General features: G+C 41.6%; 1 protein-coding gene across 1 annotated transcript; it reads left to right on the top strand.

Annotated features, from left to right (window-relative positions):
- Positions 1–10,810: 10,810 nt before the first annotated feature.
- Positions 10,811–11,499, top strand: UBL4B (ubiquitin like 4B). The gene has a single exon (XM_072638487.1). It carries the CDS (start codon positions 10,922–10,924, stop codon positions 11,477–11,479), a length of 558 nt encoding a protein of 185 aa, XP_072494588.1. The 5' UTR covers positions 10,811–10,921; the 3' UTR covers positions 11,480–11,499.
- The last annotated feature ends 4,572 nt before the right edge of the window (positions 11,500–16,071 follow it).

Consider the following 16,071-nt stretch of genomic DNA (forward strand, 5'->3'; position numbering starts at 1 on the left):
TTTTTTCTGAAACTTAAATCATCTTTCAGTTCTGGAACCCTTGATTAAATAACTCTGACATTGTTCCTGGATGGGAAGAGTCAATCTATTCCCTTACTCACTCTCTCTGTCATTTTTCTGACTAATGTTCCGCTTTCTGATCAAAGCACCCCTCTGTGTGCTGAATCTTGAATGCAGTAATTGTTTTTGCTTTTGTATAATGCTTGGCACATAGTGCTTAATAAATGCATTTTTTCATTCATTCAATTATTATCCCAATTAATTGATCTTCTGTTAATTGTGAGCTTCTGTTTAAACATCTCCATTTCTGGGAGACAATGAAGAAACCCCCTGTGGAAGGAATTTGGGGGTTCATCTTCACAGAAACTATTCTTTTTTCTATTTAAAAATGTATTTACATCTTTTCCTTTTACATGACCTATGTTTCCCCTTATATCACTAGCCATCACTTATAATACTTTTTTTAAAGAGGAAGAGAAAAAATTTTAGCAGAAGCAATCAACACATTGAAACATATCTGATGTCATATACAATGTTCTGCACCCATGAACCCCTTCCTTATTGAAGAAGCAGGAGAAATGCTTTCTCATCTCTTTTGTTTGGTGACAATCAATTATATTCTCACAACAGTCAGTTTTGATTGTCTTGTGGTTCTTTCCACAATGTCATATGCACTGTTTTCCTGGCTTGGTGACTTCATTTTGCATCAGTTCACATATGTCTTTCCATATTCTGTATTGATCATGTTCCTTGCTTCTTATAGTACAATAATATTCTTTTACATGTGAATACCACAATTTGTTTAGCTATTCCCTAATCAATGGATCCCTACTTTGGTTCCAGTTTTTTTAATGAAATGAATGAAAAGGTATTTATTAAACTTCTCCTATGTATAAATCACTGTGCTAAGCATCAGTGATACAACCAGAATAGCTGAGAAGTCTGCTCTTTCAAAGAGCTCCTCTTCTAACGGGGGAAACCCTGTTAGAACCATCTCGAAGGTTTCAGCTGTATGTCAGATGGAAAGGTCCTATGACCCTTAGGCTACAGCAGTAAAACAGAAAGTAATGAATCCTCTTTAATGCCTTTTCTACTGATAAAATCACAGTTGTTTTTGAAGTTAAACCATATGACAGTGTGAAGGACTTTTGTGAGAACTTAATTTTTCCTGCCATGAAGAGTTGCTATAAATATTTTAGAATATAGAGATTTTGTTTTGGTCAGTGACCTTCTCAGGGCATCTGCCTAACAGTGGAATCCTTTGAGTCCAAGGGTATGGACAGTTTAGTCACTTTATGTGTATAATTATGTTACAAATATTCTGAAGATCACCTGGCAGGATAAGATACCAGACACTGAGGTCCTTTCTTGAACTTAACTGCCAAGCATTCAAATGCTTCAGAGAGCACAACTCCAATGGGCTGGCCACATTGTTTGAATGCCAAACATACGCTTTCCAAAAAGACTATTTTATGAAGAACTAACACAGGGAAAGCATTCACATGGTGGTCAGAGAAGATATGCAAGGACACTCTCAAGGTCTTAAGAACTTTGGAATTGATTGTGTGACATGGGAGACACTGGCACAGGACCGCTCAGCCCTCATCAGAGAAGGTTCTGTGCTCTTTGAGCAAAGCAGAATTGAAGTAGCTCAAATGAAACATGAGATGCCCAAATTTAGAGAATCCACTCCAAATGTTCACATGGACTATTTGTGCCCGACCTGTGGTAGAACATTCTGAACTCATTTTGGTCTGATCAGCCACAGTCAGACACACTGTAACTTGACTCTAGCATAGTTATGGCATTTTGCTGCTGTTTGAGAAAGAAGGACAATGACCAACCATGGACAATACCATAGTTAGACAGTTTAGTTCCTTTATTTGTATAACACATAGTAATTTTTTCACAGCTTGGGGTGGGGAGGAGGTCAGCAGGTAGTCCAGAATCCACACCAGGACTGCCTTAGGGGGAGCCCAGCAATACCTTTCCAAGTGAGAAAGGACTGGGAGTGGTCAAGAGCCTTTGGAAACTCTACCTACTAGCCTGGGGATTGGCCAGACTCTGATATCTGCATAAGAGGTCTTTGTACCTTGAGGTACTTAATGCCAATACACCCCTTTCCAGTAGCAGTGGCCTCCAGGAAGCTGTGCAGTTAGAAGTCATGGATTAGAAGCTCCTGGCCTCTACCAGCTGGCCTGGGCTCTAGATCATGAGTTATTTCAGGTCTCTGTTTCCTCATCACCCTCCATCAATCCATTTGGGACACTGCTCTGAACTTCAAAAGGGTCCAGGGGGGATATGAGGCAATGACCTAATTAGAACCAGGTGTAGTTAATCAGGGAAGGCTTCATGGAAGGTTTTAAGCTAGGCTTCGAAGGAGAACAAGGGGAAGACACAGTGATATCATAGACCTCTTTCCTTTCCCCACCTGCCTTACCATTTTGTTGTTTCCAAACTAGCTTAATTGAATTTCCTCTCCCCAAAGTAGGGGACTTAAAGCCCACAGTGGGGGCAATCTACCCCTCCTACAAAGTCTCCCTCCTCTTTGCTTAAGTCACCAACCTCCCCCCTTCCCTACCAATCTTCACTCCCTAATTACTGCAATCTTTGTTTGATTACGTGCCCTGATTATGCAATTGCATTTTCTCATGTTAATTGCATAATTAAGACAAGCAATTACATGGGAAAACTTTAAATTAAAAAAAGTTATGAATTGTTATTCTGCACTCCAAATGCTATAACTGTGCTAAGAATGATACATTCCCCAGCATAGTCTCATCAGGAGGGTCAGTGCAGCCAAGGTGATTTCTCAGGGCACAGTTCCACAGAAAAGACTGTCCTGGCACAGAGGGGCATCTGCCATCTCTGCTCACAGTGCTGCCCAAATAAGCATCTCTGTCTCCTTTTCTAGCTAATGCAGGAAATCCAAAAGTACCAGTCCTGTAGGCTCTCAAGTACCAGGAAAGGAAACGTCTCCAACTCAACCTTTCCTTTCCTTTCCTCCTTCCCCTCCTTTGTGGATGCTTCCTCTCTTCCTTTATCTTCCCCTCCTTTCAAATCTCCCCTCCCCTTTCTTCTACACCAATTCTGGCTTCCTGCCCCCCTGTGGCTCTATTTGAAAGGCTTACAGACAGGTAATGACATCCCAAGCACCTTCCCTTTCCCTCCTGCCACTCTTTTGTCTCCTTCTAAACCCCTCCTGGTACTCTCTCCCTAGGGAAATCTTCCCTGATTAGCTACACCTGGTTCTCATCCCTGGCTTGTCTCACAGCTCCTCAGTCTGAGGTACAGTTTGCATGACATTAATTTGCAAGCATTTAAATATTTTTTGTATGTGTTTCGCACTATTTATATAGCTATCTCCCTAGTCAGGCTGGGAACTCACCCTAGATAAAGTTCTGTGTCTTCTTTTGTGCAAGGGGACCTAACTTTTTGCAACAGATGTATTCTTGACAAGTTCCATGTAAAATTCAATTTTGTAAATTGAAGGATATTTTAAATACACTCAAAGAATTGGATATTTAAAGAGCTCTAGCAGGAAATTTTGTTGTAAAGTAAAGAATCACGCTCTCATTTATATATCGGGTAAATCTGGATTTTCATATGGAACCCCTGTGCTAGAGAATCTCTCCTGACATTTGGGGGGATTTTCTTATTCTTTGACCCAGTCCCTACCTCAGAAGCACAGGAAAATATGTGTCTGCTATCCCTTCTCCCAGGATACTGAGAATGACTCTTTGTTTGCAAGCATGTACTTTACAGTACTAGAGAATATTTTATTCAGAGGAGGAATAAACAATAAAGAAATGCTTGTGTAAGGAGTATATACAAATAGAAAAGATCCCGGTTTTCTCCGTGTTGCATTTTCCAGGAGCTGCCATTAGCAGATGCTTCTAGTACAGCTCAGTGACCATGTGTCTTGGGATTGGGCAGCTAGATTGGCACAAACTCAAATAGAAATGAAAAGGTTAAAACACAGAATAGGAAGAAGAAATAGGAGGAAGGAGAGAGGGAGAGAGAAAAAGAGAGAGAGAGACAGAGAGAGAGAGAGAGGATGGAAAGAGGAGGAAGGTAGGGGGAGAGAGAGACAGAGAATGGAAGAAGGGGAGAGGGAGAGGAGAGGAAGAGAGAGAGGGGAGGGGAGTGGAAGGGGAGAGGAAGAGAGAGAGGGGAGGGGAGTGGAAGGGGAGAGAGAAAGGAAAGAGGGAGAATAGAAGGAGGGAGGGAGAGAAGGAGGGAGACACACAGAAGGGGGGGAGGCAGATAGCCACAGACACGCAAAGACAGAGAGAAACAGAGATAGAAAGAGAGGGGTGAAATAGAGGAACAAAGACAGAGACAAATGGCAGCTCTAAGTCCATGAGTTGCATCTCTTCTGTCTAGGTTACTGAAGTACCCGCTATTTCCTGATCCTCCTGAAGTTGTCTTTAGCTTGCAAGCTGACATGGGACTGTTCTATGAGAGGCTAAGAAGACTCCTCTCATCTTAGCTGATGCCAGGCCTGAGGACCTGATAGTGTGCCTGTACAGCACCAGGGATCCAAACCCTTTGTTTGGGACATTATAACTCTAGGACTGCCAAAGACTCTCCCATCCAATGCCAAGAGAAACTCTTGGTCACATACTGAGTTACAGCACCTTTAGAGGTCATCCAATGGGCAAGTCTTACATCTGTCTCTTCCTTGGCTCTCAGCACTTTACAATAAAGCAGTCCTGGGGAGTGCTCTTAATCTTTGGCTACCAGTGGGGCAGGGAGCAGGAGCACTGAAGGTCAGGGAGGATCTTGACAGATTAATTATGCTTGCGATACTTTGTATTTTCAACATTAGGTAAATCATTCTTGTCCTCAATATAATATGAAATCATGAAATAAATTCCTACTGGCCTAAAGGGGGAGAGAGTCAATGAATAAGGGCTTGGAGTATTATTGTGAGTAGTTTGAACCCCAAACCAGATAGATTGTCAGGGTAAGCTTGGGGTATTCTAAAACTTGTATGAGTTATTAGAAAATATTCTCCACTGAACAACAATGTCCCAAAGATCTCATGGTTGTGAGCAGTCAGGGCTCTCAGTAGGTATTGCTTTCTGGAATTCCCCAGCAGCTCTATGGGCACTGAGTATCTTTTAGCTCCTCATATAACTCTCCCTAGCTCCCAGAAGGTGGCATCCCATATCTCTCCATCCTGACTCCTATAGTTCCATGAAACTCCCAATGGGCAACACAGGCCTGTCCTTGAGGGGGAAAAAGATGCTGTAATAAACCTTTTCTTGGTCTCCTTTTCACTGAGTGCAAAGGAGGAAGACCTCTGAGGAGACATTGTTCTCTCTTCGTCACAGGAGCATAGATTTAGAACTGGAAAGGGATCTTAGGAAGCCACCTAAACCAGTTCATTTTAAAAAAATTATTTTATTTGTTTTCAGTGTTCTACAATCACTTCCACATATCTTATATTTTTTCCCCTCTCTCCCCCTCCTTTACCCTCCCTTTCCTCTCTCTCCCTGAGACAGTGTGCAATCTTATATAGGTTCTACACATACATTCCTATTAAATACATTTTCACCTTAGTCATGTTACACAGAAGAATTAAAATGAATGGGAGAAACCATAAAACAAAACAAAACATAATACAAGAGAAAATGGTCTGCTTCATTCTGTGATCCAATTCCATAGTTCTTTCTCCAGATGTGGAAGGCGTTTTGCCTCAAGAGTCTGTTGGGAATTTTTTAGGTCCTTGCATTGCTATGAAAGACTAAGTCTACCAGAAAAATTCCTCATACACCATGTGGGCTGTGCACAAAGTTCTCCTGGTTCTGATCCTTTCACTCAGCATCAGTTCATATAAGTCCTTCCAGACCTCTCTGAGGTCTCCCTGTTCATCATTTCTTATAGCACAATAGTATTCCATTACATTCATACACCACAACTTGTTCAACCATTCCCCAACTGATGGGCATCTCCTCGATTTCCAGTTCTTGGCCAGCATCAAGAGAGCTGCTATATTTTTGTACATGTGGGACCCTTTCCCGTTTTTATGATCTCTTTGGGATACACTCCTAGAAGCTATATTGCTGGGTCAAAGGGTATGCACATTTTTGTAGCCCTTTGAGCATAGTTCCAAATTGCTTTCCAGAATGACTGGATCAGTTCACGGCTCTACCAAAAATGAATTAGTGTTCCAACTCTCCTACACCTTCTCCAACATTTATCATTTTCCTGTTTTGTCATGTTAGCCAATCTGATAGGTATGATGTGGTACCTCAGAGTTCTTTTGATTTGCATCTCTCTAATCAATAGTGATTAAGAGCATTTTTTCACATGACTATAGATAGCTTTGATTTCTTCCTCTGAAAACTGCCTGTTTATATCCTTTGACCATTTGTCAATTGGGGAATGACTTGTATCCTTGTAAATTTGACTCAGTTCTCTATATATTTTAGAAATGAGGCTTTTATCACAGATACTAGTTGCAAAAATTCTTTCCCAGTTTTCTGCTTCCCTCCTAATCTTGGTTGCATTGAGTTTGTTTGTGCAAAAACTTTTCAATTTAATGTAGACAAAATTATCCATTTTTGCATTTCATAATGTTCTCTATCTCTTGTTTGGTCAAAAATTTCTCCATTCTCCATAAATCTGACAAATACATTATTCCTTGCACCCTAATTTGTTTATAGTGTCAATTTTTATACCTAGATCACGTATCCATTTGGACTTTATTCTTGTATCTGGTGTCAGGCATTAGTCTATGCCCAGTTTCTACCACACTATTATTCAGTTTTCTCAGCAACTTTTGTCAAACAGTGAGTTCTTATCCCAGAAACTGGGGTGCTTGGGTTTATCAAACATTAGATTGCTATCTTCCTTGACTGTGTCTTGAGTACCTAACCTATTCCACGGGTCTATCCCTCTATTTCTTAGCCAGTACCAGTCAACTCATTTTTCACATGAAAACTTTGGCCATGGTCACAAAGGAAGTCATTGGCAAGATGTGGGATTGTGGTTCCAAACCCAGTATGCTTTCCACTGTGCTACTCTGTAGAATGGAACAAGAGATATCTCATGAATCTTTTATTTCTCCCTTTGTAAGTCTTTTGCTGAATTCTTCCTCACAAAAGGCTTCCTAGAGTATGCCACCATTCTCTGTCTCCAAGAATATCCCAGTCACCATTTACCACATTCTAGTAGAGTGACTATACATTTTAATAGCTTTTCTCCCTTAGACAGGGAGGAATATTTTCTGCTGGAGCAAGTACTTGTTTGTTTAAAAGCACCCTAATTTTCCCCTAATTATATCTTTTAAATCCTAAAGAATTTCTCTGAGACAATTGTGTATAATTATTCAAATTAATTTGTCCTAACCACACTCATGCCAATGCCCATATCCTGACAGTCAAAGGTGAAATGGAAACTGGTGAAGACTTGAAAGCAAAGGCTCCAACCACACCTATGGTAAAGAGGGGCTCTAGGAGAAGTCATCCAGGCATTTTCTCATGACATATAACTCCTAGGTGAAAGTAGAGTGGGGACAGAAGGAACATCTGAAGTATTGACTACACCAATACTAAGTTGACTTTGGCAGCTGAGTTTTACAATGGATACAATGATGAATTTGAAATTAGTTAGAGTTCAAATCCTACCTCAGTCAATTACTAGTTGTGTAACCCAGGGCTAGTCATTTCACTCTCTCAGCCTCAGTTTCTTTGTGTGTTATGTTCCTCACAACAGAAAGCTGTGACCAATGACCTCTAAGGTCCATCTTAAATCTACAAACTTGTTCAGAGTGGGGCATACTTGCTGTCCAGGGTACTTAGCATAGACCTCTGCATAGAGAGGGAATTCAGAGCAGGTCCCTTTAATGATCTGCTTCATTCTCTTCATCTCCTTTTCTTGTGTCATCAACCAAACCCATCACAGGATCTCCCTTTCCCTCACACTACTTTCTCTACCTTCTGTTTTCCTTATATTATCTTTTCTTTCTTCTTCCTTATTTTACCTTCCTTACCCTCACTTTCTCTTTACTTTCTCTCTCCTCACATTGGTAATTATTTTTCAATTCAACAAACATTTATTAATAACAATAATAGCTAGCATTTATTGGGCACCTTCTACATGCTAGGTATTATGCTAAGCACTTTACAAATATTATTCCATTTGATCCTCATAACCACACTTTGGAAAGTAGCTCCTATTATTATTCCCATTTTACTATTGAGGAAACAGAAGCAGACAGAGGTGAAGTGACTTGTCTAGGGTCACACATGTAATAAATGTCTGAGGCTGGATTTGAACTCAGATCTTCCTGACTCCTAACCCAGTACCCTATCTGTTGTGCCACCTAGTTACGTATAACAGTATATTCCAGGGATGGGGAACCTGTAGCCTTGAGGTGACATGTGACCCTGTAGGTCCTCAAGTGTGGCTCTTTAATTGAATTCAAACTTCAAGTTCAAGAATTCAAAGGACTGAACTAAGACCTGGAGGCCACAAGTTCTCCATCCCTGGTAGTCTAACAGAGGCCCTGTTGACCCTATCTATAGAGGAGACCTAGGATGGAGACCAGTGGACCTAGGATGATTGTATGTACCTGTCAGGTCTGGAAACAATAGAATAGGAAGGCTTAAGGCAAGAGAAGTGCCATGGTAGCATGGCAGCTTTTAAGTTCTGTTTACTGGTACCTACTATGGAGTCTCTTCCTGTTCTATGTAGATAGCTAGAGTGAGAAACTGCCTCAGGTCCCTTCCAGCCACAGGACACTCAACCAAAGAACATTTAGTGTCAAGAACTTCTGTCAGGAAGAGATCCTGAGTCCAGGGCTAAGCATTACAAAGAGCCAAGAGATGAGCCTGAAGTTACAGCATCTTCACCTGACCTTTATGAGAAATAATTCATTTAGACCCCTACTATATTCCAGTCAGTATTAATCAGTTTAATGTTTTACGTAAATCATATAGGAATCCTTGAATTCTTATAGTAGGCCTCAAACTTTACTACTTGTTTACCAATTATGAAACACACTTGTGTAACCACAAGAATTCTGACAGATATCTCTATCCTGTTTTACTCTAATTTCATGTCGAAACCCAGCATGGGTGGGTTGCCTTGATGTTTTAGAAAGTCCCCAACTTTTTTGTACCTCTGGACCATTCTCTCTTGTCCAGCATGAACAAGTAACCATCTTATGACCACTCAGTCAGTGGAGGTGCCCCATGCTTCACCCCACCTCCCTCCTCCCTGACTGATATGTCATTTTTGGCCCCCAAGAGCAAATGAGATTCTGTATTTTGCCATGCCTCTTTTGCATAGTTGGGTATCAAGTCCTGTAAAAACAAGGTCTGAGAAGAAGGTGACATCTCAGGCCATGAGGAAGATCTGAGGTCTACTTCATTAAAGGAGACCATGGACCCTTTAATAAAGTGCCATTGGCTCAGAGCTCTGCCTTAGTCTCTTATCATAGGTTGGGTAATTTTAATCTTCACAGCCTGATGGAAAGGGAAATCAAGATCTGTCAATAAGCATATGTTTTCTATCCTTCTTTGACCACTTAGAGGAAAAGCAGCTATATAGAACTAAACAAACCAATGGTGCTTTCGGGGATTTCAAGGGGCTATATGTATTATTTGGGTGCTGCCCGTGTGAAGGAGAAGCTGTGAACAGATAGCCATGCAGGAGATGTCTCATTGTTCTTATTCATTCACTAGGTCATAGGTAAAATTCCATATACAGTTAAGCACACTTTCTGTCTCTTTCCATGAGGAAGGAACTCCATTATGTCAAGATCATATAATGAAGACACAGTGAAATATAAAGAGTTCAAGGAAGAGGCATGCTTTCACCAGAAGGATGGCAGTTGAAGAGATAATTATAATTGGGCAAATGCAAGTTAACCCCTTAGAAAGATGGAACCACATGGCCAACCAGAGAGAGAGAGAGAGAAAGAGAGAGAGAGACAGAGAGAGAGAGAGAGACAGAGACAGAGAGAGAGACAGAGAGAGAGAGAGAGAGATTTTGGCACTTCCAATAGGGTGGAGAGAATAGGTGCCAGGTAAGTTGGGATTTCCCAGCTCTTGGTCCTGTTGAAGAGTATTAAGCTAGTATCTAGGAGGGGTGTCTTGTGATCTGAAAAAGTTGTATGCTAGGTCTTAGGACTACAAACAGATGGCATGGATATTGTTCTGGAGCTTACAACTTAGCGAAAGGGTAGGGGGATGGTAGTAAGGCAGAAAGTATACTAGAGCTGGGTCTTGACAGGAGAGAGGAACTTTATAGGTGGGAATTGGTCAGATGGGGAGGAAGGGACTGTGTAAGACATGGGGGACCTCAGGAGCAAAAGACAGAAAATGGAGCATTTGATTAGAACAAAACTTACATGAAGGGGGGATTGTTGGGAATAAGGCTGAAAAAGATGGTTGGAGTCACATTGTAGAGAGATCTTGAATGCCAAGATATGGAATCCTTATTTATTCCCTAGGCAATGGGGAGCTACTGAAGGTTTGAGGAGAGAGGAATGATGTAATCACAGCAGTGTTATGTATATTAGTGTAAAAAGATCATTAGGAAAGCCAGACTGGATACAGTGAAACCCTTCCAGAGGCTATTAAAATAAACCAGGAGAGTAGAGATAGAGATCTGAACTATGGTGGTTTCTGTGAGCATGGAAAGTTCTACTTATGGTCTACTCCTCCCAGTCTCACCACCATCCTGTTGAGTGGCCTCTGTATGTCCTCTGGGGGATTGTGACCTCAAAGCAGGTCAGCCAATTGCAGCTCCTCTCCCGTGGACCTGGCCCCTTGTCTTTCAGTTGCTCTGGGCTTGTGTTTTCATTTTTGACTGTCAGGGCCTGGAGCTATCAGCTTACCTTGCTCCAGAGTATAATGTCAACTGACTCCATCTAAGCAAGTGGTGGTTGTGTCCCCAAAACACAATGTGGCTAACTGTCAAGCTTCTTTTAGGTCGGAGGTGCTTACTCCAAGTCTCAGAGAACGAGAAAGTATTTATGTTAAAGCGACTAGTGTCGAAACAGCTTCATGTTCCCGAGAAACAGCAGCGGCTACTCTTCAGAGGCCAGGTTCTGGCTGACAACAAGCGCCTCTCCGACTATTGTATTGGACCCAATTCTACACTCAATGTGATCCTCCGTCCCTTGGAGAAGGCATCCCCTGAGAGGTCTTCTCAGCCTCAGTCTCCATCTCAGTCCCTATCCTTGTGGCCTCAGGTTAAGCAGGTTCTGGCCAAACACTTTAGCCCACAGGATGTAGAAAAAGTGTTTAGCCATCTAAAAGAGGAGCACAAGAAGTGTTTGCAGCAGATGAGCCTGGACGACCTTGAGCGGCTCTCAAAACTCTTATTTTCAGAAGGGAAGCATCCAGGAGCCTCAGGTTCTTCTATCCAGTCCAAAGGCAATCTGGAGCCCCGAGGAGATACGAAATGTAATCTAGCACCCAAGGATGGCTTAAAACCAGAAAAGTCACCTGGTAAATAAACCTGACACGTCTGAAATTATTTATGATGTGGGTATTTTTTTGTTGTTAAGAGTATGTTTTCTGGAGACTTCTCTCTCCCCCCACTCAAATTCCCTTTTATAGATACCCTCACCTATCTTTTGAATCTTCCACACTAGTTATTGGAAGCTATGACTTCTAGTGAGCTCCTTATTGTCTCTCTGCCTTAGTTTCCCCTTTTGATAAAGTCATATTAAGTCTTCTCTACTGGGGACTCCAAACAGGAAGAAAGGATAGAAGTACATTTATACATTTCTTTGAGTTTACAAGAGTTAGACTCTAGAGCACAGGTTTTTAACCTAGAATTCAGATCCTTAGATTTCAGGGTCTCCGTAAACTTGACTTGGAAGAACTTACATCTTTATTTTCACTCACCTTTAACTGAAACTTAGCATTTCTTTCAAATACGAAGGCAATAAACATTATTCTGAGAAGTTGGGGCTTCACCAGATTGACAAAGGGGACCATGGCACCAAAAAAGTTAACAATCCCTGGAGAATATATCAAATCCTACACTTGACCTCTCCTCCAAGGGCTGAGAGACCTCCCTGTTTGGGGAAATTTTTCAAGTCATTTCAAGGATTCATGAATATTTTCATAGAGGCTCCTGCTGTAACCCAGAGGTGAAAGAAGCAGGTGGGGCTGTTTTATAAGTCATTGTGCTACCTCATCTGAAGTAGGGAAGGAACATTCAGCTCAGGTTCTTAGTTAATGAATGAACAATGAATTCATTAAATTATATAAATATATAATAAAAGCTAAACATTCAATAATAATAATTATAATAGCTAGCATTTATATAGCACCTATTATGTAACAGGTGCTATATGAAGTATTTTACAGATATCTCATTTGATCTTTACAACAGCCCTGGGGGATAGGTGATCTTAACTGTTATTAAAAAAATTTTATTTTTAACCTGCATTAAAAAAATTAAGTTTTGAATTCTCTCCCTCCCTCCATGGCAAGTGCTTTTATAATCCCTTTTACAGTTGAGGAAACTGAGGCAGTTAGAGATTAAGTGACTTGCCCAGGGTCATATAGCTTCATAAGTCTCTGAGGCTGAATTTGAACTCAGGCCTCTTCCTGACTTCTGAGCCCAACATCTATCCACTGTGCCACTTAGCTGCCTCCTGGCATATGTAGATTGAGGACAAAACCAGGAACATGCTTTGAGACTTGTTCTCATAAGGTCCAGGAATGTTACTGTCCTTGAAAGCTTCTGCTCTAGAGAGTAGGAAGTATGCTACTGGGCAATCTCTTTATCCACCACAAGATGGCACGCCTAGGTCCACATCCCAAGGCTTCCTCAGAGACTTTACAAACCACAGTTTGGGACTCTTGTCTGGATACCAATAGCTGTCAGCTCCTGCCCATATAAGAACAAGCTGGCTTGGGTTCCCCAAGATTCCCATGGTTCCCAGACTTCTATTCTCTTCCCTGGCCCAAGTTTATGTACTCCCGGGTTGAAAATACAGAGTTAAGCTTAAACTTGCGCTAAGAATTTCGGGACACCCTATGGAATGATGACTATAAATTATTTCATGACTTTATCAAAATGGTCCAACCCTCATCCTGCTTAGATTCTCAGCTCCTTCAGAACTTTATGTGACCCAAAGAACCGCACACTCGATTTATGGCTTAACCTTACTGAATGGATTCTAAAATAAAGATGCCCCATTATCACGTGAACCTGCTGGAGAGACCGAGAGCAGCTTCTCTGATTAAGGTGTAAAATCTCTCTATTCCCCACCCTCAAGAGCTGTCCTTAGCAAGGGCTGAATTCACTGCTTTATTTTTGCCAAGAGAGCAGTTATGGTAGGGAGTCTGGGGCTTGAGAGTGGGGAGAAGAACTGGGGATAGAGCAGCTTTTCTCAATGTCAAAGCCATTAAGAAAGGAAAGGGAATAGTACAGAGAGCTTTTGGTACTTGGCTAACAGTTTGCACAGGTGGATGTAACTCCATGGTCCAGGGGCCCCCATGATCAGGCTCAGTAGTTGCAAAGTCATTGCCAGCTGGAGTGCGAAGCAAGCTTTCCTGGCATCCCCTTCTGGACCTCTCCTGGAGAGTTTCCCATAAAGTAGATGACTGCTTTTGTTTTAAATGCCCCTATACAGCACAGCATTACACACCACACCAGCTTCTTGGCAGCTCTTTAATTTGTCAACTCCATTTATGTTAATCCTCTGAGGCTACGGAAGACACACACTTCCTATCTTTTTGGTGCCTCTAAAATGGAAATAATTTAGGCAAATACAAAAGGAAAGAAAACCTGGAATAAGCTACAGCTGTTTCAAATGTGGGTTAATCTTTCAGATTAATATTACCTGTAGTACCTATCCAGCATGGTTTTTGGAAGACAGTGTGACATCCCAATGTGCAGATGTGAAGCTATTTGGTGGTGTTATGGATAGTGTGCTGGACATTTAAATCTGTCCTCAGATACTAGGTGTGTGACCCTGAGCAAGGCCTCAGAGTCCTCATTGGTAAAATATATATTAAAAAAAGCACCTACCTTTTAGGATTGTTGTGAAGATAAAATGAGATAATTATAAAAGTAATTTGCAAATCTCAACACACTGTAATATAAATGTTAGCCATTATTATTAAATAGCACCAATTTTTGTATCCCCAGGGTTTATTCAGTGCCTGGTACATAGTAGGCACTTAGTAAATGTTTAATGATTGAGTGAATCCAATGTCAGCTATCATCATCATTAATGAGAGAGGGGCAGACCCCAGGTAAGGCCTCCATGGGGAATGGAACAACAGTTGTTTTGAGTGACCTGGGCACTTTCCTCCCTCTCATTCTGTGTTTTGTGTTATCCACTGGTGGGCTGACTTCTTGAAAGTCAGCTGGGCAAGGGGTTGAAGTGGGACAGCTATTGTGATGTGTCTTGATTTCTCTTTCTTTTGTCAGTAGATTATGGTAGGAAGTACATGAACTCTGGAATCAGAAGGTTATTCATCCTACCTCAGTTACTATCTGTGTGACCTTGGATAGATCATTTAAACTCCTTGAGTCTCAGTTTCCTCATCTGTAAAATAAGGAAAGGAAGGGAGGTGGATGAGAAGATCTCCAAGGTCCCTACCACTTCTACGGTCCTGTATTCTCATGTGCTGGGACTAACTTGACATATACCCCAGAGTCAGTGGTCAGCTCATGAGAACGATGAGTCTGAGACAGTGAAGTTCAGATTGAATTCATATTGAACAGGATTTTCTGAGTAAGCTTCTGAAGCTACTGCCACATGTTCAGGGGATATTGTATTGAATAATGCAATACAGTAATACAAGGTACTATATTAAACAATACAAACCTTGAACATTCAACTGCAGACATCAGATATGAGAACATTCAGTGACTAGGCAGACATATGCATAACTTGTCAATTGCAATTGGGTAGTGTTAGGACCGGTGCCATTATAATCATGCCACAGGGGCTGCTGCCAGCACTGATGGTCTTGTCCACTGCCTGAACAAGACATGATATTCAGTCATATCAACAAACATGAATTAAATGCCAAGAACTGTGCATACAGAGATGATGGGTGTACAAAGACAAATAGAGGGGATAGAGCACTGGCCCTGAAGTCAGGAAGACCTGAGTCCGGCCTCAGATGCTCAGACACTGTGTGATTCTGGGCAAGTCACTTAGCCCCCCTTCCCCAAATTAAATAAATACAGAAAAGCCTACCCTAAAAGGCACCTATTCTGAAATTTAGAGAGTTGCCAGGGGAAATGACAAATTGTGAATTACCCAGTATGACACATACAATATGTAACAAAGGTAAGACTTGAGCCCAGGTCTTTCTGTCTCCAACCTCAGCTTTATATACTGCAGCATACTGCCTTCATAATTCCTCTCATAGATCCCCCTTTTCTCCTCTAACACTGACATCAGTGATACAGGTCCTCATCTCCTCACACCTGGATTATTGTAATCCCCTAAAGGTTGGTCTGCCTGCCTCCAGTCTCTCCCCACTCCAGTACATCTACTCAGCTGCCAAAGTGAACATGTCAATAAACGCCAGTGGCTCTCTATTACCTCCAGGATCAAGTGAAGAATTCTCTATTTGGGTTTGAAAGTCCCTTATGATATGGCTCCTTCTTACCTTTCCTCTCTTCTTATGCTTTATTCTACTCCATCCCTTCTACTCCAGTGACGCTAGTCTCTTTTTGGTTTCTTGAACACTCATCCCACCACTCTGGGCACTTTCACTGACTGTCTCCCATGCCTAGAATTCTCCCTCCTCATCTTCCTCAAAGTTTCCCTGGCCTTTTTCAAGATTTGACTAAAATCTCACCTTGTGTAAAAAGCCTTCCTTAGTCATTCTTAATATTCATGGTTTCTCTCTGAAATTACATCCAGTTTATCCTGTGTAATGTGTCTTGTTGGTTTGCATGCTGTCTTCTCCATTAGACTGTGGGCTCTTGGGGAACAGATATTTTTCGCCTGACTTTGTATTCTTGGTTTGCCAGAGGGTCTGGCGCACAGCAGGTGCTGAATAAATGCCTGTTGATTTGCCCTATCTCTTGATAGAGGGCCTGCAAGATAGCTGGAGGGGGCCA

This window comes from Notamacropus eugenii, chromosome 2 (genome assembly GCF_028372415.1).
Source record: "Notamacropus eugenii isolate mMacEug1 chromosome 2, mMacEug1.pri_v2, whole genome shotgun sequence".
NCBI lineage: Eukaryota > Metazoa > Chordata > Mammalia > Diprotodontia > Macropodidae > Notamacropus > Notamacropus eugenii.

What these genes read in the sequence shown, in the direction of transcription:
- UBL4B (XM_072638487.1), top strand. Translation starts at nt 10,922, where the DNA reads ATGTGGCTAACTGTCAAGCTTCTTTTAGGTCGGAGGTGCTTACTCCAA.